The 26658-nt window shown below is 47.0% G+C and overlaps 1 protein-coding gene across 1 annotated transcript in view; it reads left to right on the top strand.

The window, feature by feature from the left end:
• The window catches only part of LOC144752267 (apolipoprotein L1-like), a 383520-nt gene that overhangs the window by 78883 nt on the left and 277979 nt on the right, over positions 1-26658 (top strand). Inside the window, exon 3 of the mRNA XM_078640278.1 lies at positions 19715-19810. Coding sequence (XP_078496404.1) covers positions 19715-19810 — 96 coding nt within the window. The remainder of the gene's footprint in view (positions 1-19714; positions 19811-26658) is intronic.

The following is a 26658-nucleotide window of genomic DNA, read 5'->3' as shown; positions in this document are numbered from 1 at the left end:
TCGTAAGCTGAGGAGAATGCACTTGAGAGGCTTGGGTTTGATGAGTCTAAGTAGGTTGTGTGAGGGAGCCAGAGTACATAGGTGGGTGAATGTGAGGTGGCAGTAAATACAGGAGTACGCGGGCTGTGGGTGTTGGTCCGTGTCTAGAGCTGGCAGTTGTTGTTGCATCAAGGGTTGAGATTGTGGAGGGCCCCTGGCTCAGCGAGCAGTAGAGTCATGGATGGTCGAAGATGAGCACAGACAGGCTTGCCTTTGGCGCGCCATCTGCACAACAGTGGCGCAGCCACCATTATGTAATGTGAGTGGAAAGGGCTGGTCAGCTGGGAGGCGGGAAGCAGGGAGCAGGTAGCGGTATAAAATGATGCACTGAAGAGGGAAGGGCCCCAGTGGTCAGCAGGGGTTGGAAAATGGGAAAGCACTGGAGGGCAAGAAAAAGAGGCAGCAAAAGTAAAGAGGCAAAAGAAAAAAACTGAGAAATTGTCAAGAAGAGAAAAAAGGCACAAAATGTTGGAGGAAAGAAAAGAGAGCAAAGAAAAGACAGAAGCAGCAGAGGGAGGGCCGAATGGCAGAAGAGCAGAATGCTCCCCAACTGGACGCCCAGGGATGAGGCGCAGACAAGAGCATGCGGGTGGAGAAGGGCCTCAAACACTAGACCATGAAAGGTCAGAGCGCACTCAGTGACACTGGCCAGGTCTGTGAGGTGCATCAAAGGGGGACAGGGTACAGCAAAACTGGCTCCTACTGATGCCAAAATAACAGCAGGAAACAATAGTGGCTTTCAAATAGTGGAAGAACTATCAGGCAATAAACATAACAAAGTATCTCAAAATATATAGCCCCTCTGTCAAGAAACCAAGGGGTGTGGCCTAGCCCAGCCTGTTCCGGCTGTGGACAGGTGCAGACAGGATAGCCCTTGGTGTAAAAAACCTGGCGCTTTATTTCACCAACGTGAGAAAAGCAGAAACAGCTGCCAACTATACAGGGACTGTCTCCTGGGACCGTGGTCTTTGCTGGGCAATGGAGTCCTGCCCGTTAAGGTTGCTGGATCCCACTCCGCTCAGATCATCTCACTCCATTCCTAACTTCCCATAAAATCCTGTGCTCGTAAATTCCTGCACTCATTGTCCATCTTAAATGCCTTACAGGAAAGGATTGTGAGGAGGAAGTAAAGGGTAGTAGTATGGGATTAGCATGGGATTAGCAGGCTGTGTTGATTTACAGGGTCCGCTTGCAATGTCAGTTTACACTGCATAGCTTAATGGTCAGAGTCAGTTCATACGGGATACCAATTCACATGAAGGGGAGTCTGCAGGGTGGTGCAGTCCAACAACTCTCAAAAAAACATAAGAGGAGTACCATCAGAAACTGCTTGGAGAAAACAGTCTGACTGGGATGACTATGAAAAGAAGAGAGTCCTTCTTTATAAAACCCCTCACTCACCAACCTGGTTGGTGACATGCTTCATCATCGGGGTCCACCCAGATAGACGAATGCCGTCAGGGTGTGCTACGACACCTGGATTACAGTGGAGCTGGTATTTGTGTGTGTGAAGTGAACAAAAAAGTGTTAAAAATTGTCCTGGTATAATCGTGTGAAAAATAATTTTATTTGCAAGCTACTGGACCATATTAAAATCAAGTGTGTGGATATAAAAAGGTATATTATGACCATGTGTATCACTATGTGTTGGGTCTACATGTTTCAACCCGTTTGGAGGAAGTTACCGGGTTTTTGTCAGGACCGTAGGAAAATGGGTGGTCAGGGCACACTAACGTCCTGCCAGTCCTCTACCCCGTGAAGCCCAAAAGACCTGGAACAGGAGTAAGCCCTGATCGCCTTCTGGTCTTTGCATGTGTGGTGTTTGTGTGTCTGTCTAGTGTGACTGTATGTATAATTGGATAAAGATCTCACGTTGTTGTTTATTCACGCTAATGCTAATGTGAGAAGTCAACAATACGCTGAGTGCTGTCGACTGATGAAATAACAACCTATTAATCACCGAGCACGCCAAAATTTATATAGTATGATTTTTTTAGCCTCAGACAGGCTCAGTTTAATACAACTGCTGTAAGCACCATCATAAATACACAATGATGACTAGTCTTACATAACACAACCGATCACAATAAGTTCTGAATGGGATGTACAGTAAGTAAGCAGACACGTGAGAGTCAGCACGGCACGTCGTTACAGGCTTGTAACATGTATATTCGTGACCTTTCCTTTTTCTCTCTACAGGTCTTTTTGCTTTTCTCCCGCCCACTTGGGTGTTAGCTTTTGCCTACGGCAGATTTTTGTCTGTAGCTTGAAGGAATCTAGGACTGGCAGGATGTTAGTGTGCCCTGACCACCCATTTTCCTACGGTCCTGACGAAAACCCGGTAACTTCCTCCAAACGGGTTGAAACATGTAGACCCAACACATAGTGATACACATGGTCATAATATACCTTTTTGTATCCACACACTTGATTTTAATATTGTCCAGTAGCTTGCAAATAAAATTATTTTTTACACGAGTATACCAGGACAATTTTTAACACTTTTTTGTTCACTTCACACACACAAATACCAGCTCCATTGTAATCCAGGTGTCGTAGCACACCCTGATGGCATTCGGCTATCAGGATGGACCCCGATGATGAAGCATGTCACCAACCAGGTTGGTGAGTGAGGGGTTTTTATAAAGAAGGACTCTCTTCTTTTCATAGTCATCCCAGTCAGACTGTTTTCTCCAGGCAGTTTCTGATGGTACTCCTCTTATGTTGTTTTGATATTTGAACTCAGGGGACTAGGAGTACTCTCCGTTCACCTTTGTGAATGTATCCCTTACTCTCTTTATTGTTTAACTATACCGCAGTCCAACAACTGCCATTTTGTGTTGGGCTGTGTACTAGCCCAAAAATAGCCCAATGTCTATTTAGGGGTGCAGCTTGGACTACCAGCCACCATTTTAGATTCCGGTGACCTGGTGGCTGGTAGTCCTAGTCAGTGGTGTTCTTTGACCTCCCTCCCATCCCTTTAAATATGGTTATTGCGGGGAGAATTTATTTTGGAAGGTTATTTTGTGGCCATGAGTTGAGACCGGTGTGCAGGGATATGTTTTATGCACACTGTCACTTGAAACAGGAGCAACGGTGGGCATTAACCCCTTCGCTGCTAGGCCTTTTCCCCTCCTGTGATAAGCCTTTTTTTGGCGATTTGGGGTAGTGCATGCTTAGGCCCCTGTAACATTTTGACCACATAAGGTATCCACGCCAAGTTTGCGCCCTTTTCTTCCAACATCATGTGGATTCTAAAGGTGCCCAGGGTTTGTGGATTCCCTTGGAGGGGTCCCAGAAATTAAGCAAAATATAGTACAATGTTTTTTTTTCTTCAGAAAAATGGGAAAAACAGGTTGCAAATTAAAGCCTCTGGGGTTTTCCCTGCAAATGTTATCAACAAAGGGTTTGTGTGGCTGCAATTTGCATTTTCCCAGCTTTTAGGGAATGACAGTCTTTTGTCAGAGAACCAACATTTTTCACGCAGTTTTGGCATTTTTCTGGGACTTAGCCTATTTCTGCTATTTTTAGTGCTTTCAACCTCCTTCCAGTTAATGGTAGAAATGAGTTTGAAAGCAATAATGGATCCTGGACAGCTATACATTTCAGAAAAGCAGACAAGATTCTGAATTCAGAAAGGGGTCATTTGTCTAAATCCATGAAGGTTTCTTTATAGAAACTAACAGTTAAATATTGGAAAAATTGAAAATTACTTGAAAAAAACAGCCTTTTGTCTCAATGTTTTCACCTGTAAATTCTTTTAATTTTGAGAGCTCTTTGAAAGCAATATACCGTTACATCATTGGACCTTCCTTGTTGCGGGGATATATAGGACTTGTAGTTTCACCAAGAACTCGACGAACCCAGAGCCAAAAACTGAGCACCAACTTGCAATGGTATTTTATTATGTACCAGGTATAGAGCAATTATTCTGGGAAAATGTATACATGGAAAAAACGGTATGAAAGACACCTATGTATTTCTGAATTGGGTACAAATTATAGAGTTTAGAAACAGTACATATTTGCACATTTTCAAAATTGGGATTACTCATACTAGCATGAGAATTATTGGTCATTTTTCAAAATGATTTTTTTTTTACACAATGTCTTTCATTTGGAAGGGAGAAATGCATGAAAACTCAATAGGTAATAACAGTTGATTTACAAATTTGAATTACCCTAAGTCTCCCGATAAAAACGGTACCTCACTTGTGTGGGTCGGCCGTGTGCCTGCGACAGGAAACAGCGCAAAATGCAACGTAGTCACACCTCAATTTCGCAGTTAAAAATTGACACTTTTTTGGCAAAGTGCCTAGCTGTAGTTTTTGCACCCTTGCTCTGCTGGAACGTAGGGAACCCCAGCAAACCTATACATTTTTAAAAAGTAGACACCCTGGGGAATCCATGATGGGGTGACTTGACTGCCTCCCACCAGGTTCTGTTACCCAGAATCCCTTGCAAACCTTAAAAAGTGTACAAAAAAACTAATTTTTCCTATATTTATGTAGTGGAAAGTTCTGGAATCTGCGTGGATCCACAAATTTCCACCTAGCCTGCATTCCCCAAAGTCTTCCGAGAAAAATGGTAACCCACTTGTGTGGGTCGGCCTAGTGCCTGCGACAGGAAACGGCGCAAAACGCAACGTGGTCACACCTCAATTTCGCAGTGACTAATGACCCTTTTTTGGCAAAGTGTCTAGCTGTAGTTTTTGAACCCTAGCTCTACCAGCACGTAGGGAAACCTAGAAAACCTATACATTTCTGAAAACTAGACACCCAGGGGAATCCAGAATGGGGTGACTTGACTGCCTCGCACCAGGTTCTGTTACCCATAATCCCTTGCAAACCTAAAACATGGACCAAAAAAACACATTTCACCCAAATTTCTGTGGTGGAAAGTTCTGGAATCTGCGTGGATCCACGAATTTCCTTCCATCTTGCCTTCCCCAAAGTCTTCCGAGAAAAATGGTATCCCACTTGCGTGGGTCGGCCTAGTGCCTGCGACAGGAAACGGCGCAAAACGCAACGTGGTCACACCTCAATTTCGCAGTGAAAAATTACCCTTTTTTGGCAAAGTGACTAGCTGTAGTTTTTTAACCCTAGCTCTGCCGGCACCTAGGGAAATGTTATAACCTGTTGTATTGGTTGCACTTTTACATCAGTACTTTTTCTCTTTATTTATAAATGTAATTACATTATAGCGCTAGATATCGTCATAGAATGTCACTGTCATGATTTATAACTTGGCACATTCCACCCCTCCCTCTGTACCCAGTTGGTACGTTCCATGCCCTGAGAGGCTGCCTTAGAATGTTGTGTTGAAGTATTCACTGGTGGAGAGAGGAGCAGTTTGGAATAAAGATCTTCTAATCTACATGGGACTGCAGTCTTTTTATCATTGGCGACGAGGGTGGGATGGTGTCTGCTCCTCCCCTTCTGATTGTACTCCACCACCTACCACCCCCAATCAAGTCACAGGAATCTCCCCTTTTTCAGCCCTACGAGGGAGGAAACCTTGTACTAGATGTTTACCCAACTGGTTGGGTGGAGGATCGCACGTCACAAAGGACATACAAGAATTTAAGAACAAAATCAAAATTCACCAAAGCAAATACAAAGACCACTATGACTCCAAACACGGTACAAAAATGCAAGAATGGAAAATAGGAGATTGGGTTTGCATAAAAAATCCCAGGAGAAGTGATCCTGAGAACAAATTCTCAAAACCCATGTGTATAACAGAAGTAAGAGGCAACACTGTCATCTTAAACAATGACCAAATGTGGAGGATGGACAGGTTGGTCAAGTCACAACAAGAGCATAACACATCTCAGCAAGAATCTCCAGTTGCCCCTCAGCCAACAACCACTACCCATACCCAAAGAACACACTAAACACCAATATGGCACAAAGACTTTATTGTGTACAAATAACTTTCCTGTATTTCCATTGTACTGGTTCATCTTACATTGCTTCTTCCTTTCCCGGGTTATGCTAAGAGGGGAAGATGTGTTATAACCTGTTGTATTGGTTGCACTTTTACATCAGTACTTTTTCTCTTTATTTATAAATGTAATTACATTATAGCGCTAGATATCGTCATAGAATGTCACTGTCATGATTTATAACTTGGTACATTCCACCCCTCCCTCTCTACCCAGTTGGTACGTTCCATGCCCTGAGAGGCTGCCTTAGAATGTTGTGTTGAAGTATTCACTGGGGGAGAGAGGAGCAGTTTGGAATAAAGATCTTCTAATCTACATTCACTGTCATGATTTATAACTTGGTACATTCCACCCCTCCCTCTGTACCCAGTTGGTACGTTCCATGCCCTGAGAGGCTGCCTTAGAATGTTGTGTTGAAGTATTCACTGGTGGAGAGAGGAGCAGTTTGGAATAAAGATCTTCTAATTTACATGGGCCTGCAGTCTTTTTATCAGGAAACTTAGCAAACCTATACATTTTTAAAAACTAGACACCCAGGGGAATCGAGTATGGGGTGACTTGACCGCCTCCCACCAGGTTCTGTTACCCAGAATCCCTTGCAAACCTAAAAAAGTGACAAAAAAAACACATTTTCTCCAGTTTTCTGTGGTGGAAAGTTCTGGAATCTGCTTGGATCCACACATTTCCTGCTACCCTGCGTTTCCCAAAGTCTTCCGAGAAAAATGGTACCCAACTTGTGTGGTGTCGGCCTAATGCCTGCGACAGGAAACTGCACAAAACGCAACATGGTCACACCTCAATTTCCCAGTGAAAAATGACCCTTTTTTGACAAAGTGACTAGCTGCAGTTTTTGAACCCTAGATCTGCCGGCACCTAGGGAAACCTAGAAAACCTATACATTTTTGAAAACTAGACACCCAGGGGAATCCAGTACGGGGTGACTTGATGGCCTCCCACCAGGTTCTGTTACCCAGAATCCCTTGCAAACCTAAAAAAAGTCTTCCGAGAAAAATGGTACCCCACGTTTGTGGGTCGGCCTAATGCCTGTGACAAGAAACGGCGCAAACCGCAACGTGGTCACACCTCAATTTCGCAGTTTAAAATGACCATGTTTTGGCAAAGTGACTAGCTGTAGTTTTTTTACCCCTAGCTCTGCCGGCACATAGGGAAATGTTAGACCTGTCAGCCCTAGGGTGGTCTTTCCCTCTATTTTTCGCCTTTGCCTCATTATTTTCCACCTTCTTTTTGCTAGCCTTAGGTCTCCGGGCACCTTCTGATTGCTAATCAATGCCAAGGTGCAGGTGCTCTCTTCCCCCAACATGGCTGCCACTGATCCCTTCTACTGCAGCGTGGTCTTGTTAGACGCACTCTAGTAGCCAGGAGCTGGCTGGAACCCCTAAACATTGTTACGACACCAGCCTGCCTTCCCTGCCCATAGCTAGAGTAAGGAAGCTCCTGGAACCTTCCGGAATAGGGGAGTGGTCACCAACTGCCATTTCAGTGAGTGGTCACCTGACCTGGGACTATAAAAGAAAAAGGGGGGAAACTTTCCAGTCAGTTGGGGCATCACTGACCTGGGGGACCCTATGCAGGAGACTTAGGCGGTAGGGCCTAGTCAGAAACCTATACCACTGGGGGTGACAGGGTTTAGGCGCTGCCCACCAAGCTTTGTGAGGAACACTGAACTAGCCCACTGATCTGGCCCAGCGGGAGGGGAACCCAGGGACCACCTGAAGTGACCTGCTGAGGAAACTTGTCAAGCCTTCAACTCCAACACCCCCCCCCTTCAAACAACTACGTTCAAAGGGCGCCAGAACCACCAAGCACCAAGAAACTTCCTGCGCCAACCAGGACAACTGGGGATCAAGCAGGTACCGGGCTGTGCCATCTCTGCCCCCCTGGGTCGCCCCCGTGCCCTGCGCTGTCCTGCCTAAGCTCCTCCTGACTAAACTGCCTGTACTGCTAAGTGCTCATCCTTTGTAGCGCTAGCCCCCTGAACTACCTATCCTGCTGGGACTGTGAAGCTGCCTCTGCCCCTTGAGCAGCGCTGTATCTGCCGATCTACTGAGCACTACTGCTAATAGAGCGCCGTTGTAATTGCCCCTTGGAGCAGCGCTGTAAGTGCCAACGTGCTGCCTGCCTGAGGCGCTGCCTTTGCCCCTTGAGCAGCGCTGTATCTGCTGACCTATTGTGCCCCAATCGCTTCCTCTGCCAAGCGCTGTCTTTGCGGCCTTGGTCCCAGCCCCTCTGAGAATTGCCATGAAAAGACAGACCTGTGATCACCGCCGCTGCCCTTGTTGTCCTGCTGAGACCTCAGTCTGCCAAGCGAGGCACCGGGGCACGCCCGTGGCCGCCTGACTCCGCCACGCTGCCTACTTCAGCCCCCCTCGGCGGCCCCCTGAGTCAAGAGAGGGCCGCCGCACCTCAGTGCTAGGCCGCAGTAGGCCCGACAAGGCCTGAAGCCTGCACCAGCCTCACGTGACGGAGGCGTCGGAAGAGACTCCGCCCGCCGCACTCCGATTGGCCGCTGACGTTGTGCCCCCCAGACCGTGCTGCCATAGGCAGTTGCGGGAGCACCCTCGATCCCCATTGGTCCCCGGGCGCGGTCAGGCCCAAGGAAGCCCGGGGCCGGGAAGAGACACTGCCGGAGGGCTCCGTGGAGAGTAGGAGCCCTCCCCCCTGTACCGGAAACATCTCGGAGGGCCCTGGGAAGAGCGAGGGCCCTCCACCCCACCAGAATCTGCGCAAGGGCCCCAAGCGGGCCGAAGATAAAGAGGTAACCCACCCAGGGGGAGGTGGGCGGCTGCAGGAGAGAACGCGGGCCTCCAGGAAGACAGGAGGAGGCCCCGAGGCCGCCCCTCTCCTGCCAGAAACTGGTGACTGGGACCTGTTGGCCCCTATTAGCCCCATACAAGGTCGAGAACTGGGGCAGTGTTCCCTACAGCTTGTTTCCCCCTAGGAAGCCAGGGTAGAGTGCATATTGACCGGGTGAAGTGAAATGTTTATTCTTGCCTCAATGCAATTCTCTACATATGGTCAAGGAAATGGTTATCTGTGATTAATGAAAAGGGGGCCTTGCCTGATCCTTAATGAAATGTTTTACTCCTGTCCAATGGTTGCTTTACATAAGCAAATGTCTATCCTGGCCTGATATGATGTACATACTGCTTATTTATTGAGAAGCTAACTGCGACCTCATGCACCAGATCTGCCCCTGCTAAATGCAATATTGATGGTGGTTTCCACTAATGAATTTCTTGCAGGTGCTGACTAGGAGCAAGGCTGATGCCAGGCCTACAGTTATTTACTAATGAATATTTATTTATTTATATATTTATGGCTGAGTAATGAAAAGTATGCTCTTTTAAGGAAATGTGAATTGAGTTAATGCTACCTTGATTACTTGTTCTCCCCAAATGAACTATCAGCCGTGACCTTATCCTTTATAAAAGTACATTGTTTAATCAAACTCACTGGTGTGGTCTCAGTCATTGTGTGTGTTACCTGTCTCAGTGGCTGCGTGTGCTGTGATGTCACTTAACACCTAAGCTTCGGGTGCCTACCTGCTTGGGCCAAGCTACCCCCCGGGGAACTGGTGACCCCAGTTCCTACAGGAAACCTAGCAAACCTATACATTTTTTTAAACTAGACACCCAGGGGAATTCAGGATGGGGTGACTCGACTTCCTCCCACCAGGTTCTGTTATCCAGAATCCCTTGCAAACTTAAATAATTGACAACAAAAACACATTTTCCTCAAATTTCTGTGGTGTAAAGTTCTGGAATCTGCGTGGATCAACACATTTCCACAGACCCTGCATTCCCCAAAGTCTTCTGAGAAAAACGGTACCTCACTTGTGTGATTCGGCCCAGTGCCTACGACAGGAAACGGCGCAAAACGCAACGTGGTCGCACCTCAATTTGCTTTGAAAAATTACCCTTTTTTGGCAAAGTGCCTAGCTGTAGTTTTTTATCCCTAGCTCTGCCGGCACCTAGGGAAACCTAACAAACCTATTTATTTTTTTAAACTAGACACCTAGGGGAATTGATGATTGGGTGACTTGACTGCCTCCCACCAGGTTCTGTTATCCAGAATCCCTTGCAAACCTAAAAAATTGACCAAAAAAACACATTTTCCACACATTTCTGTGGTGGAAAGTTCTGGAATCTGTGAAGATCCACAAATTTCCTCCCACCCAGCGTTCCCCCAGGTCTCCCGATAAAAATGGTACCTCACTTGCGTGGGTGGCTCAAGGACCCGCAACAGGCAAGGGTCCAAAACTTAATGAGGCGACATCAAAATTACCTATCACAAACCAACCTGGTTTTGCAAGGGGGTTTCCATGAGTTTTTGGCCCGGGCTCGGCAGCCATCTAGGGAAACCTACCTAGCCCACACATTTCTGAAAACTAGACACCTGGGGGAGTACAGCGAGGTATGGCTTGCATTGGTCCCTCATCATTCTCCTACCCAGAATCCACTGCAAACCTCAAATTTTGCTAATAAATTCACTTTTTTCTCACATTTCTGCGTGGTAAAGCTGTGGAATCTGCGTGGTTCCTCAAATTTCCTCCCACCCAGCATTTCCTTAGGTCTCCCGATGAAAATGGTACCTCACTTGCGTGGGTAGGCATAGTGCCTGCAACAGGAAAAGACCCAAATCGTACGGTGGAGGCTTTAAAATTACCTCTAGCAAAACTACCTGTTTGTGGGGGGGCATCTGAGTTTTTTGCCCCGGGCTCGATGGCCATCTTAGGAAACTACCAAACCCAAACGTTTCTTAAAACTAGACACCAGGGGGAGTCCAGCGAGGTATGGCATGCGTGGGTCCCCCAAAGTTTTCCTACCCAGAATTCCCTGCAAACCTCAAATTTAGGTAAAAAAACCACTTTCCATACGTTTTTGAGTGGGATCTCCGCGCCGGCACAAATGTTCTGCCACCCAGCGTTCCCCTTGTTCTCCCGAGTAAAATAATACCTCACCTATGCGGGTGGGCAAAAGGCCTGTGACTAGGAAGAGCCCAAAATATAGGGATTTAGAGTATAGCACCGAGAATTCTAAGCGCTACATTTTTAAAAAAATACATTTTTAGCCAGTTCTGCTTTGGACACCCACAAAAGTGAGGTATAATGAGAAGAATCCACTGCAAACCTCAAATTTTGCTAAAAAATTCACTTTTTTCTCACATTTCTGTGTGGTAAAGTTGTGGTATCTGCGTGGATCCTCAAATTTCCTCCCACCCAGCGTTCCCCCAGGTCTCCCGATAAAAAGGTTCTCTCACCTACCACTGAGAGAACCTTCATCATCCGATGATTCCATGTGGAGAGAAAACTCACTGCCAGAACCTTCCCCTCCCTCCTCTCCCTCAGACGCACTGTCAGTGTCTTAATCCGACTCAGAGGAAGACTCAAGAAGCATACCAACCACCTGCTGAGCAGTCATTCTACGGCTAGCCATAATGATTACTAATAAAGGTAACTTGTCACACAAGTCAACAACAACAAACACTATGTAAAATAAGCAATTAACAAAATTCACCTTTATCAAAATTACCAATACACTGCAAAACAGTACCACTCACTTGTCAGAAGCAACTAAACTCACCACCACGTACTCTGCACAGACACAGTATGGATCAACAATATCCCACTAAAAAAGAAAGAGAAAAAAAATACACATAAGACAATGCAAAACACATCACAAAGGTTTTCATGCTCAAAACACTAACTAAATGCCACTATGACACCACTTACAAAAAAAATTCATACATTGCAATATTACTTATTTAGAGTACATACAACAAAAGTTTTTCTTACCTAAAAAATGCAACTACACAACTGCAGAACAACCACTGTCGAAACCGCAAACAGGAAACAAAAGCTTTACACTAGATTTAAAAAGAAGAAAAAAACATTAGAATCACGTAAACAAAAAAATACACCAGTCCACCTGCCAAGCTAAAGGGTAGGTCGACCTAACAGTATAAAATCAAAAGGGGAGCAACCCTTGCCCTTGAGGCCACCCCCACCAAAACAAAAATTTTAAAAACTCTGGTGTCTAGTGGCTTCTGCCCCCCTTGTGGACAGATGGGACTAAACACATACTGCTACTCTGCCACTCAAAGAGGGCAGAAAAGCCCACAATCATCCTCCCATAAAGGGGAACGACCCATGTCCAAGGGGCGGATCCCCAACATAAAAAAAAACTCTGGTGCCCTAGTGGCCCATACAAAAAAAAACAGCAAAACTGCCCTTTAAGGTGATAACAAAGGGGATGATGGACGGAGCCCTTGAGCAAATCTAACACTCACCCCCAGTCAACTGATCTTGGTTTAACCCATCATCATTGTTTAGCTCACTTCACCACCCCAGTTCCGACATGGCCATATGCAAATCAGACTGACCCTGTGCGCTTTGATTGCCTTAAGTTGGCAGACGTGGGTCACTTGCTCACTTTGCCACTGGACTCAAGCTAACCTGGCTGATTACCCAGTAACCAGTCCCAGTATGGTGGTTTCCGGGTCAGGGAAGATATGGCTTGGCAGTTCAGGCTGGACTGTTCCCATGAGGCATAGGGTCAGACTACTTTGCATATGGCCATGTCTGAACTGGGAGGCTGGAGTGAGCTACACCAACTAAAACCTAACATCATGGGCATACCAAAATGGCAAGGCAAAATATATGCACCAAAAAAGGGGAGTGACCCTTGCCCAAGGGGCCACTCCCCACTAGATGTACTCAATTGGCACAGTGTGCCACATACATTAAAAAACATGTTAATCTACCCCCCAGGGGGTCAAACAAAGAAAAAAGGCTGGCCCCCAAAAGGTGAGCGACCCTTACCTAAGGGGTAGCTACCCAAAACAAAATCAAAAAATGTGGGCTTCCTAAAATGGCCACCAAGGGGAGCAACCCTTGCCCAAGGGGCCACTCCCAAGCACATCCTAAAATGTAAATTATATTTGACCCCCCCCAGGGGGGCAGACAAAGCCTTCATAATTGCCCCTAAGAGGGGAGACACCCTTGTGTAAGGGGTCACTCCCCTAGACAAATAAAACATTGTGGGCTTCCTAAAATGGCCCCCAAGTGGAGTGACCCTTGCCGAAGGGGCCACTCCCGAGCACATCCTAATAAAATGTAAAAAAAAATGTGCCCCCCCATGGGCCAGGCAAAGCCTTCTTATTTTCCACAAAAGGGGCACGACCCTTGTCCAAGGAGTCGCTCCCCATAACAAAAAAAACAATAGGGCTGCGCAAAATGGCCATCAAAATGAGTGACCCCTGCCCAAGGGGCCACTCCCCTGCGCATTGCTAAAAGTCATCGTAAATTTAATAATTATTAATAAGCTGTTCCCCAGACAAAGCCAACTTAAGTGCCCCCAAAAGGGTGAGCGACCTTGCCCAAGGGGCTGCTCCCCGAGCAAACAAACACCGTCAAAATACAAAACAAAAATCCCTGGTGTCCAGTGGGCATTCCTGCTTCACGATCGCACGATTGTGCAGCAGGAATGCACAAAAGAGACATCGAGGGAAAGGAAAACTCTTTCCTTTCCCCCGATGCCTTTTTCATTTGAATTCCCCCCGCCCCAGCCCCCAAACTTACCTGTTTCTCCTTTAACGTGCAGGAAGCAAATGGCTTCCCTGCGTTTCGGAAGAGAAAGGGGAACCTCCAATGACGTCAGCGCGCCTCGCGCACTGACGTCATTGATGACGTGGGCGAGGGAGGGGGCGGGGGCGGGGGAGGCAGGAGAAGGTCTTCCCCTGCCTTCCTTGTGACAATAATGTAGATCGGGCACCCACGGGGGGAGTGCCAGCACTCCCCCCGTGGGTGGGGCTCATGACGACCTTAGCTCGTCATGAGCACCCTAGAGCTGTATGCCATGACGAGCTGAGCTCGTCATGAGCATACAACGGGTTAAAAGTTTGACAGGAGTTGGCAGAAGTTACTTGGCATTACCAGTTGGGATCCATGTGAGGGTAGGCAAGTAATTAAAATGTCACTTTAGGACATATGGTTACTTATAGGTTTATATAGATACTCATAGGACATAGGGGGAATTTAATTTAGAAATTTTGAAATGCAATATAGTTAATGAGTTAGCTGTAGGGTGGGCATGTTTGGGGGATCATAGATGTGGGGGTGGAATAGGGGCTTGTTTTCTGGATGTATAGCGAGGAATTATTTTTGTAAGGTGGTTGGCTAGGAAATTTTGTGATGTCAATAAAGCGGCCTTTTTCACACGCAAAAGTGGTCAGTGTTTGCCTGCACCCAGCCCTCCCAAGGTAAGGCAGTGTGAAAATAGGTGTGAGCGGAGCAAAAGTGGGCGCTCGGTTTGTAGCTACGTCATCTTGTGGCATTGTTTTCTGCATGTTGCTCTGAGACTGTTGGTCGTGAAAAATGCCAAAGCCACTGACTCACTTCTGAAAGGAGCAAGTCCCCCATGTAAACCACTCAGCTATCGGCCGGAGAATGGAGTGGAGAGAAATGTCTGAACTACACACGACGTAGGGCTACTAACCAACGAAAAGCCTTGTAGATACTTGTTTGTATTCCGTTCAGCTTCTCACCTCTTCTGCTTCACCTGTGCCGCTCCTGCATGTTTGTCCCTGTGCGGTAGTAGTTGTGTGTGGGGCAGGCTTGCACTAATAATGCCTACTCTGTCAGTGCTAGGCTTGCACTTCTGCTGCACATACTTATCGACTGTGTCTGACAGTGGCTCACACTACTTGTGCCACCCCTTCTCTACCCACTGTGCATGAGACAGAGGTTTCACCAGCACTACTGCTCTTCATGCTGCACTTGCTGTGTTGGATGGAGGCTTGTGTTATTGCTACTCAAGCACTACCTGTTGCCTGGCAAAGTCCTGCACTGTCGCTGTGGTCTGCCTGTTGTGTGTGAGTGTAACAGCTGATGGGAAACCCTGTGTTTCTCGGAACCTGGTTAGATTATCACAAGTGGGTCTGTCCTTTCTATTTCAGATCTATTTAGTGCTCTGATCTGGTGAGCAGTAGTTCTTCTTCTGTATTAACTTGAATTCAATACAATAATCAAAGAGCACCAACCTCAATGTTTCATCTAATTTATTTCAACAATACTAGTTACTGTAATTATGACACATCTTTGAGGAATTATTTTTTCAAAACAGGATTCTCTGGTGCAACGGTGATAAATAAGGTGCTTGTGCAGATCAGAAAAGTGCAGAAATGTAAAATGTTGACGTTCCTTTCAAAGGAAAGTTTCAAAGTTTTGTATATAACAACTTAGCTGTGATCCAATCCTCTACACCATGGGTACTCACAAACTTTCTCTCGGGGGCCAAATTTACCGTGTGGTTTATGTCGGAGGGCCGCACCGGTGGGGGCGGGGTCAGTGGGGGGGTTGGGGGGGGCTAGAGCAACAACAAAAAAAACTGTGACCATGAGGTTGATCACAGGTCCCTGCAGCGGACGCCTTCGTCCACTGAGCCACCAGACCCGGCATACACACATCTCTCTCTCTCTCTCGTTCTTTCTCCCTCTCTCTGTCTCCCTCCCTCTCTCTCCCTCTGTTTCTCTGTCTCCATCTGTCTCACTCACTCTCTCCCTCTGTCTCACTCCCTCTCTCCCTCTGTCTCACTCATTCCCTCTCTCCCTCTGTCTCACTCACTCCAACTGTCTCACACCCTCTCTCCCTCTGTCTCACTCACTCTGAATGTCTCACTCTGTCTCCCTCTCCATCTCTGTACCTTCTCCATCTCTGTTTCCCTCTCCCTCACTCTGTTTCCCTCTCCCTCAGTTTCCCTCTCCCTCACTATGTTTCCCTCTCCCTCACTCTGTTTCCCTCTCTCCTTCCCTCTGTCTCCCTCTCTCTCCTTCCCTTTCCCTCCTTCCCTCTGTCTCCCTCTCTCTCCCTCACTCTGTCTCCCTCCCTCACTCACTCTCCTTCCCTCACTCTCCCTCACTCTCCCTCCCTCACTCTCCTTCCCTCACTCTCCCTCGCCCTCGCCCTCCCTCGCCCTCCCTCGCCCTCACTCTCCCTTGCCTTCACTCTCCCTCGCCCTCGCTCTCCCTCTCCCTCACTCTCCCTCACTCTCCCTCGCTCTTCCTCACTCTCACTCTCTCTCCCTCGCCCTCACTCTCCCTTGCCCTCACTCTCCCTTGCCCTCACTTTCCCTTGCCCTCACTTTCCCTTGCCCTCACTTTCCCTCGCCCTCACTCTCCCTCGCCCTCACTCTCCCTCGCCCTCACTCTCCCTCACCCTCACTCTCCCTTGCCCTCACTCTCCCTCACCCTCACTCTCCCTCACCCTCACTCTCCCTCGCCCTCTCTAACTCACCCTCACTCTCCCTCTCCCTCACTCTCACTCACTCTCCCTTGCCCTCACTCTCCCTCACCCTCGCCCTCACTCTCCCTCGCCCTCACTCTCCTGCCCTCACTCTCCTGCCCTCACTCTCCTGCCCTCACTCTCCTGCCCTCACTCTCCTGCCCTCACTCTCCTGCCCTCACTCTCCTTCCCTCACTCTCCCTCGCCCTCACTCTCCTTCGCCCTCACTCACCCTCGCCCTCACTCTCCCTCACTCTCCTGCCCTCACTCTCCTGCCCTCACTCTCCTGCCCTCACTCTCCCTCGCCCTCACTCTCCCTCGCCCTCACTCTCCCGCCCTCACTCTCTCCCGCCCTCACTCTCCCTCGCCCTCACTCTCCCTCGCCCTCACTCTCCCTCACCCTTACTCTCCTGCCCTTACTCTCCTGCCCTCACTCTCCTGCCCTCACTCTCCCTCACTCTCCCTCACTCTCCTTCCCTCACTCTCACTCTGTTTCTCTGTCTCCATCTGTCTCACTCACTCTCTCCCTCTGTCTCACTCCCTCTCTCCCTCTGTCTCACTCACTCTGAATGTCTCACTCTGTCTCCCTCTCCATCTCTGTCTCCCTCTCCCTGTTTCCCTCTCCCTCAGTTTCTCTCTCCCTCACTCTGTTTCCCTCTCCCTCAGTTTCCCTCTCCCTCACTCTGTTTCCCTATCTCCTTCCCTCTGTCTCCCTCTCTCTCCCTCACTCACTCTCCTTCCCTCACTCTCCTTCACTCTCCCTCTCTCACTCTGCTTCCCTCACTCTCCCTCGCCCTCCCTCGCCCACCCTCGCCCTCACACTCCCTCGCCTTCACTCTCCCTCGCCCTCGCTCTCCCTCTCCCTCACTCTCCCTCGCTCTTCCTCACTCTCACTCTCTCTCCCTCGCCCTCACTCTCCCTTGCCCTCACTTTCCCTTGCCCTCACTTTCCCTCGCCCTCACTTTCCCTCGCCCTCACTCTCCCTCGCCCTCACTCTCCCTCGCCCTCACTCTACCTCACCCTCACTCTCCCTCGCCCTCACTCTCCCTCACCCTCACTCTCCCTCACCCTCACTCTCCCTCGCCCTCTCTCCCTCACCCTCACTCTCCCTCTCCCTTGCCCTCACTCTCCCTCACTCTCCTGCCCTCACCATCCCTCGCCCTCACTCTATCTCGCCCTCACTCTCCTGCCCTCACTCTCCTGCCCTCACTCTCCTTCCCTCACTCTCCCTCACCCTCACTCTCCCTCACTCTCCTTCCCTCACTCTCCCTCGCCCTCACTCTCCCTCACTCTCCCTCACTCTCCTGCCCTCACTCTCCTGCCCTCACTCTGCCCTCACTCTCCTGCCCTCACTCTCCCTCGCCCTCACTCTCCCTCGCCCTCACTCTCCCTTGCCCTCACTCTCCCTCACCCTCACTCTCCCGCCCTCACTCTCCTGCCCTCACTCTCCCTCACCCTCACTCTCCCTCACCCTTACTCTCCCTCGCCCTCACTCTCCCTCGCCCTCACTCTCCCTCACCCTTACTCTCCTGCCCTTACTCTCCTGCCCTTACTCTCCTGCCCTCACTCTCCTGCCCTCACTCTCCCTCACTCTCCTTCCCTCACCCTCACTCACCCTCCCTCTCTCTCCCTCTCCCTCCCTCTCCCTCTTCCTCCCTGTCTCTCTCCCTCCCTTTTCCTCCCTCCCTGTCTCCCTCCTCCACCTTGCCTATGTGTGCCCGGGCTGAGACAGCTTCAGGGCTCACACACACACATACAGCCTCACCGGAGCACTTCACAGGTCTTCAAAAGACCATTCGTATTTTAATGAGGCTATGTCACCTCTTAGCCCCCTGCAGCCGCACCCTGACTACGACGGGAATCGCCCGGCCCCCACAGAGCAGCAGTCTGAGTCGCGCTGCTGCAGGGGTGTTTGCTGACACTCTGTAAAAAAAAGCATTTAAACACGGATACATGTCTGCAAAGTCCGCGGGCCGCCAGGGAAGGCTTGCCGGGCTGCTGACGGCCCGCGGGCCGTACTATGAGTACCCGTGCTCTACACCATTAGAGTGTTGGGGCACTGACATTCCCTGTCCCCTAACTGCGTGTTTTGTAGTTTCCGTAGAGTTTTCTGAAATGTTGACGTTTCGGCTCCCTGTTCAACATGTGTGAGTGGTAACATCCACGGGGTTCTTCATCAGGACAAAACTAAAAAACATGATGCATTGCCCCAGAAGGTGGCCACGTGAGAGCTCTGGAATTAATCCACCAGGATGCCTTCAGTCCAATGTCAGCAAGGATATTATATCAAAGCTTGTGTTCACCGAAGGATGAGCCACAGAATGTGCCTGCATCCTGAATTGTGCATGGCTCAAAACATAATCATTACTTTCAGTGTTGGTGACGCTTGCACAGCTGCTTCTCACACTGGACCTACTGTGTCTGAGAGAGGGTAGTCATGATCCAGCTGCTGTCATACAGATTCTTGGATTACTGCTTCCACCAGTTGCATGCCTGTTGTGCACTACTACTGCTGCTCTTGCTGTTCCTGCTGTGTGTGTGTGTGGCTTGCACTACTGTTGCTTGATAGATCTTGATCTGTGGCCTGTGACCTGCTTGTTCTTTGTGGGGAATAAGACATAACATTGGTTCTCTTGGGGGAAGTGTAGGCCTCAACTTCCAAGGTGAAATCTAAAAAAAGTTCAATTAATTAGGTTTAGAAGAAATCAATCAAATGTATTTGTTATTGACACATCTCAAAGTAAAAATGAGTATACACGAGTACAAGTGAACATATATGAAGACACTGCACCCCAGCAGACATTATATGGCAAAAAGGTACTCCAATGAAAACGACACAGGGAAAGTGAGTGAGGGAGCTAAAGTGAGCAGGCGCTATATACAAAGCATCTGTAGACAACCAGTGGCTGACCTGAATACACATGTTCACAACATAACTCTGAATGAGAGTGCGATGCACAACATCATTGCATTCCTTTCCCTAGTCTATTTTGTAAACATTTCAACCCTAATACACCTATTTAGTGAGAGTCACCATCAGGACCAAGAAGCGATATGGAGCAAGACATCCAAAAATATGAGTTTCTCAATCACTAATATAGTTACATTGATTCACCCAAAACCAATTCAAATGTTTTTCTTTTATGAAAATGTTCACAACCAGATGCAAAACTTGTCCTGGTGAATAAACCATCACACAATCAGGGATCAGGGATCATTTGCTCACGAGGCTGCGGAGCTGTGAACTGGATGCTGATTGGTTATCAATCGTGTGACGCATCGATTGTTGCACTACTGTTGTCTGACAGAATTTTTACTGCTGCCTGTGGTCTGCCTGTTTGGTTTGGTGTGGCTTGCACTAGTGCTGCTCACCAGGCACAAGCACCTCCAGAGCTCCTTCGCTCACACTGGATTCTATCTTTTCTTCAGACTGGTGGTTGGAGGAGAAGAAGGAGAGTGCGCTGGCATTGGCTCCGCCCATATCTCTGGCCAAACAATCCCGCAGAGGTCACTCCAAAGAAACTGGTGAGTCTGTAAGAGCTGCACTATCAGAGGGGCTGGCCGAATGACAGCCCCATGTACTACTGAGGCTGCTGGCATGATTATTTTTAAGGGGTTTTAATATAAAGGTTATTGTGGTCACATTCCAAGATTCTGAAACTTTTTCCTTATTTATGTATAAAGAGTTAAGTTATGTTGTTAGTGAATGAGTGATTTCCTCTGCCAGCGCTTTGTATAGTTCGCTGGGAATCCCATCGGGGCCGGGCGATTTCCCATTTTTTAGATTTCTTATTGCTAGATACCTCTTCAGATGTAATCGGATTATTAAGTAGAGATGCCTTATCTAAGGTGAGGTTTGGAAGGGGATCGTCTAGTAGCCAATTAGTTAGCTGTTCATTTGACAATGAGCTCTTTTCTTTATATACATTTTGTAATAAATCAACAAAGGCAGTCCCAATGTCCTTATCATCAGTATAACTCAGATCTTGCCCTTCCAAGATTATCTCTTTTATTGAATTTCTAACTAGATCTCCACTAGTTTTACAATGCAATAACCTCCCACACCCCTACCCATACTCGTAATGCGCCAATTTACTAGCAAACCACTTTTTTCTTAACTATACCTTCCAGATGTTCCTCAAGCTCTTCTCTCCCCTCATCAATTTGTGTTTGAATCTCATTCACCACTGCTGGGTCACCTGCAACATAAAGATCTTTTTGCCAAGAATTTCTTTTCTTTTCTATCACTTCAATTTTTTGCCAGTATCTTTCTTCCTATGTGAGGAATAATAGTTATTTTCCCTATAATGTAGGCTTTATATGCATCCCATATAACTCGTAGTGTGGAAAAGCCAGCATTCAATTGGAAATATTCTAGCGTATCGTGGTAAAAAAAATTTGTATTTCCAATACTCCTAATAGAGACCTATCCATTTTTCATCTAAATTCAGGCCCCTGTTGTTCTGTGAATATCTCTAAACTGAGGCGTGGTCAGATAAATAGGCAGGGTGATGAAAGACTGATTTAACCTTAATGCTTAATCTTAGGTCGATGAGATAGTAGTCTGTGAGATGCATGGCCATATGTTTTATTTTGATGTGTAAATTCCTTCTTTCTCCCGGCTCTTAGCCTCCAGGGATCTTTTAATCCTAAATTCTTCATGATGTTTTTGTATAAGGGTCACATTTTCGGAGCATTAACTGTTGGCCTAGGGGTGGATTGATCTAGTTCGGGATCCAGCAAAGTTTTAAAATCCTTCGCCGTAAGGATTGGATAATCATCATTCAATGTTTGTTGAAATAGGTTATGCAATGGGGATGGATCGTCTATATGCGGGCCATAGTAGCTCATCATAGAGTAGTTCTGACTTTATATCCTTACTGTTACAATGACCCATCTTCCTTTAGGATCTGAGACTATTTTTTATAATTTTTGCATGAGCTGAATTCTTAAACAAGATAGCAACTCCTTTAATATTGCAATTCTGAGTGGTACATGCAAGCTGGTATATCTACTTATGTTGTTTAAGTATTGGCTCCCATTCTTTTTGTTGCAGGTGGGTTTCTTGCAATATTATATTATAACTCTCAGATTGTCTAAGAAGTTGTAAAATTCACCTTCGTATATCTGCTACTCTTAGCCCATTTATATTCCAACTGAGTATCCTCAAGGTAGGCTTGTTATCTGTATTAACCATGTTCTAGCACCTTTTCCTGTTGTCCAAAGGATTTTCGCATATACTTTTTATTTTTTTGTTGTTTTTTTCCCAATGCTCCCATCCCCAGGTGCAAGTTACAGAATAGATACAGTGCGTTCTTATCCCATTCTCATGAAACCCCACCCACCCAAGGGAACCCTCCTTGTGACCAAAATGGGCATAGAAGCTGCCCAGAGGCCTTCATCTCTCCAGCGAGATACTTTATATGTGTGTATGGACTCAAGCTATTTTGAGAATTTTATTTTTAATCTGCTTAATGAATCTTTCCACTTCCTCTGGGTCTCTAAAAAGGTGCATTTTATTGTTCCACATTATTTTTAATGTGCCAGGAAATTTAATTTGTACAGTTGCCCCTAAAGATTTGAGCTCCTGTATGTGCCTGCCCAGCCCACACTGGCGCTATTGGGTTTCCTTTGATACGTCAGAGCGAATACAGAATGACAATCTGTCTTTAGTGTATGACCCTACTTTTAATGCTTCTGAGAGTATCTTTTCCTTAATAGAATATGTATTGAAGTTGATTAGTATTTTTCTAGATCTGTCTCTGTTAGGGTTCCACCTAAAAGGGTCTTTGTGGATTTGTTGGATATCATGAAGTAGATCTAATTCCCCAGCTTCTGGTATTATTTCTTGAATCAAAGTTATAGAAAATCCCTTCAAGTCTTCACCCTCTTTCCCCTCTGGGACATTCAGGAGCCTTAGATTGTTACGTCTCGAATTATTCTCTAAGATTTCAATTTGTTTCTTGGAGGGCTTTTTTCTTTTCCTTGCAATGCGAAATCTCCTTGTCAGTAACTTCCCTTCTCATACCTTCTGAGGAGGTTTCCACATTTTTATTCCTATCAGTGAAGTCTGTGAGCTTCTTCTCAAGATTCTCACAAGCATCGCAAATGTTCACTTGGTTTGCTCCTGACATGGCAAATCTGTTTTTGATTTCTTCTGATAATGTCTGCAATGTGTTTATATTATCTTGCCCTGAAGGTATTGCAGTTGCCCCCCCTGCCACTAGGGACACAGATGTCACGGATGATGTAGATGGGGTGGGTTGATTTTCCTTCTGGCTAACGGGTGGATCTTCAATGGATGGAGCATCCACCTCCAAAACCTGAAACCCTTTTAGCCAGGGGCAAACAAGAGGTTTGGTGTAGTTCTTCAACCATTTTTTGATTCATGGTGTTATTAGCGCCCAGGGGGTCTAACACCCTCCTGACGATAGTTGATGAATTGACACTCCCACTGACCTTAAAGAAGGATCTTACAGAAGGAGTTATTTTAAGTCTATATCACCCCCATATTAAAGCAGTGATATTGGCGTCTTGATTATTTTTACAAGTTTGTTTGGGGGTTCGGTCCTTATGAGGCGCTACTACTAATGTATGAGAGAACTGAAGGGAGAGGACTGGTGGAGAGTCTTTTTGCCCCAAGTAAGTTTCATTAATGCCTTTACATTTATTTCGCAATGTGTACCTGTTGGTTTGTTGTGTCCTCCGCTCCGTAGATGTTGCAGGCAACTTCCCCTCTGGTTTCACCCTCTGTGGTACTTTAACGTTGGCGCTCTGTTTCCTCGGTAGCTTTGACTCTTTAACCAACAAAGGCACTTTTTTTGGGCTCATGTGCCAAGTTAATACAAGCTCCAACTTGTTGGATAAATCTTCTTGTGTTTGTGCGCAGTAAGGTTGTAACTGCGCATATGTGTTAACCATAGGGCCCCATATGCGCCAGACAGCACCATATGCTAACCCAAGTAGCCCTTGGTACAATAAAGGTATGTAGAGGTATAAATAATTCTAAAGAGGGGGCTGGAGCTCATCAGGGACACCAGGTATCCAAAAGGTAGCTCCTCAACCATCACAGAAGTTTCTAGTTGCAAAGAGAAAAAAAGAAAAAAGGACTGGGCCCATCAGGGAAGAAAAAAACAAACAAAACAATAGAAGTCATGGCTTAGCCAAGCCTGCTCACCCAGCCCCGTAATACCTCCCACCGGTGCAGCAGCCGCCCGGTCAGCAGCAGCCACGTTGTGAGAAAACAAACAGTGAAAGAAACGGGTCAGTCCTACGTGAAGAGATCAAGACATTTCTTCAACTAACACACATCTTCGTTCACGTTCATATTCGTGAGGAAGACAGCAAAGAGGGAGAACAAGGCAGGTATTTAGGTTTTTAGTGTTTGTCACCGCATCCACTTTCCAGAGAATTCAAACATTTAAATAATATCCTGAATACGCATATAATTTGAGTCTGGTCTTTTAGATAGTCGATATCTAGAGAGAATCAAGCTTGCGGCCGACTCCTTATCTGGCCACCATGTTCCTGGAAACTCGGTCACTCAGGACATACCTCACCTTGTCAAATCAATGGTTAACTTACCTGAGAACATGTGAAGATAAATCATAGTATTAAGGTAGGCTATCAATATCTAATAAAACATGGACATAAAAGTATGTAAAACTTAAATGTGCAATCAGGGTACGCGTGAGACATCACACAAGTACACACTACATGCGCGGACAAGTGAAAACATATAAGAATAAAAAACTACTGTATTGCAGTGTACCACCTTCTCTTATACCGAACCAGAGAGTCCCCATTTGTCATGGTCTGTTCAGGGGTGGGCGGCTCCTATTGTCACACTGTAGGAGAGTAGGGTCTGCTTCCTATGGTTACCCCCCCTTTTTGCTGTATTTCACTGTTTTTTCAACTTTAGTCTCGCTGGGCCCTGCTAATCAGGACCACAGCCTAGCTGTTCTCTCTCTAAATTGATATCCTGTACTTAAGTACATACCAGATTGGTTACTGAGTTATCGTGTGAGCCCCTAGTATATGGTACCCAAGGTACCAAGGGCAAAGGTACCCCATAAGCCTACCAGGGGCTGAAGCATGTATTATGCCACCCCGCGCAGCTTTCCAAATGGCACCACAAGTCTGCACTTGCAGCCTGGGTAAGGTGGTGTAAGCACCCCTTACTTAGATATAATGTACCCATATCTACCTATATACATAGACACATATTAACCTATAAGTTACTCCTATGGCAGGCCTTGACAATAGGGAAGGCAGAGTGTTTGGTTTTGTGTGGGAGGGTACCCTAGCATGAGCTGAGCCCCTATGCAGCTTTCAGAAACCCTTCCTTATAGCTGTTCTGTGATACAGCCATACCATATACTCTTAAGTGCATAAAACCTCGCAGTAAATGCTAACTTTGGTTTGGCTGCATCAAAACATGTTGTGTTTGGCGTCAAACTCTTTGGAATCATACCCCCCACCATTTCCGGCGGTGGGGGTAGAATTCCACCCTTCTAGAGGGAGAAGACATGTACACTGATATACCCGGTAAATATTTTAGAGAGCCCCAGCATCACTATATGGATGCTGCTGCCACAGACACGAGTCTGGTCTCCTGCTGGCAGGGGAGGCCTGGACAATAGGTTTCCTGTCCAGGGAGGTGCCAGCACCTCCCCAGACAGGCTTTAGTGTATTAGGGCTCCAGCCGGATCCCGAAGAATCTGCGACACAGGACATGGACCTCCAGACATCTCTGAAGTTGACACGGGTCCCCAGCAAAGCTGAGACCTGTAGCTATCACGAGAGACGTGGGACCGGAGCTCCTGGACATCCTGCAAGCTTGCAAGTGCACCTACTTCCCGAAGTTTCCTGAAGTTGTGCATTGGGCTATTTGTTGCTCTTGCCCGAGCAACTTTTGCACCAAAGCTGAGAGGCCTACACTCCAAGAGTGTTCTGTGGGCCTGTTTTATTCTCCGCAGCTTGAGGCTCCTTCGCGATCCCTAGTCCATTGGCTAGTGGGTCCCCACTAAGGACAATCTTTTTTTTCTGGAGCTTTCCTGGTTGCTCCAGATGTGCTCTGACTCCCCTCAAAAGGGGGAGTCCCTCAGACCTTGCTGGTCTGCACCAAAGCCAATCTTGTCATCTTGCGTGGGTTGCTGTGGCCAAGGCTTGTTGGGTCATATCCTGATTCCAATGCTGCAGCACTCGACATAGTGACCCAGACTCTGTCCCCTCTGCTTTCAGGTTCTTCAGATTTCCGATCCACCCTTGGATCCACCGAACACTTTTCCTCTGGTCGCCTGCAGCGCTTCTTCGCAGCTCTCCATTAGAATCGACGACGAAACCCGACACCAAAAGACATATATGCACCCGGCTTCCCTGGGTGAGGTAACATGAAGAGTACTCCAGTGCTCCCATGGGTCTTGACTCTCGAAGTGTCTAAGTCTAAAAGCTTTCCATCGTAGTTCACTCCCAAGTGTCCTTAATCTTTAAAAGTGTAACTTATATTGCCTCCATAGAAGTCAATAGTGATTCACAGCTGTGTTTAGACACAGCACGCGTCCCCCGTGATTCTCCTGTGTCCCTACCTTGGGTGGTTCCTGGTTGCCCCAGCGGTTCTACAGGCCCTAGGCCTCACTTTTATCCCTCACGTGGTTCTTATACCACTGTTTTAGTATATGGTTTGTGAGGCACCTAGGGCACAATGTATAATGTGCTAGTTTACTGTGTGCTATTTAAATCCTTGTATTGTACTTTGGCCTCTAGCCTCATAAAGAGGCTAGAGGGGTTGTGTTTAGAATAAATACATATATTTTATATATATACCTTGTGTGGTGTACTTTCATTTCATCATTCAAGAGATTACAGACTGGTAAAACAAGCTGCTTTACATTCCTTCAATATTTAGCCTGAAGGCTGCTCTCCACAGCTACCACTAGGATAGCTTTCTATAAAGGTTCTCTTTAACCTACCATCAATAGGGGTCATTCGGACTGGTGCAAGTTGCCCACAAGAATAGTGGACATCATATGCCAGGCCAACTTCTCACATTGGTGTGCAGCGTGTGGGATTCCAGCTTGCATTGGTTTACCAGATAATCTTGAGAATATCATTTGAAAAATCACTGAAGATACCATAGGTACATATAATTCAAGCTTAGAATACAGTAAGTTCTACTGAAGTTTGAGTTGTGTGTCGAGGGCCTAGCGCACCCTTTCTACAACTCAAGAAATGTTCAGTAGGAAACCAAATAGTGTAGGTAGGTGCATACACCTCACCTCACTAGAGTCATGTCCTCAAAGGAGGGACCCAGTGGGTCTGTCCAAGATGTCAGTCCAGAACAGACATCTAAGTATGCCACATTTCCTTTCCAA

The sequence above is a fragment of the Lissotriton helveticus genome, chromosome 4_2, assembly GCF_964261635.1.
Source record: "Lissotriton helveticus chromosome 4_2, aLisHel1.1, whole genome shotgun sequence".
Classification (NCBI taxonomy): Eukaryota; Metazoa; Chordata; class Amphibia; order Caudata; family Salamandridae; genus Lissotriton; species Lissotriton helveticus.
Note: the sequence above shows the minus strand (reverse complement) of the source record. Positions and strands in the feature narration are given on the sequence as shown.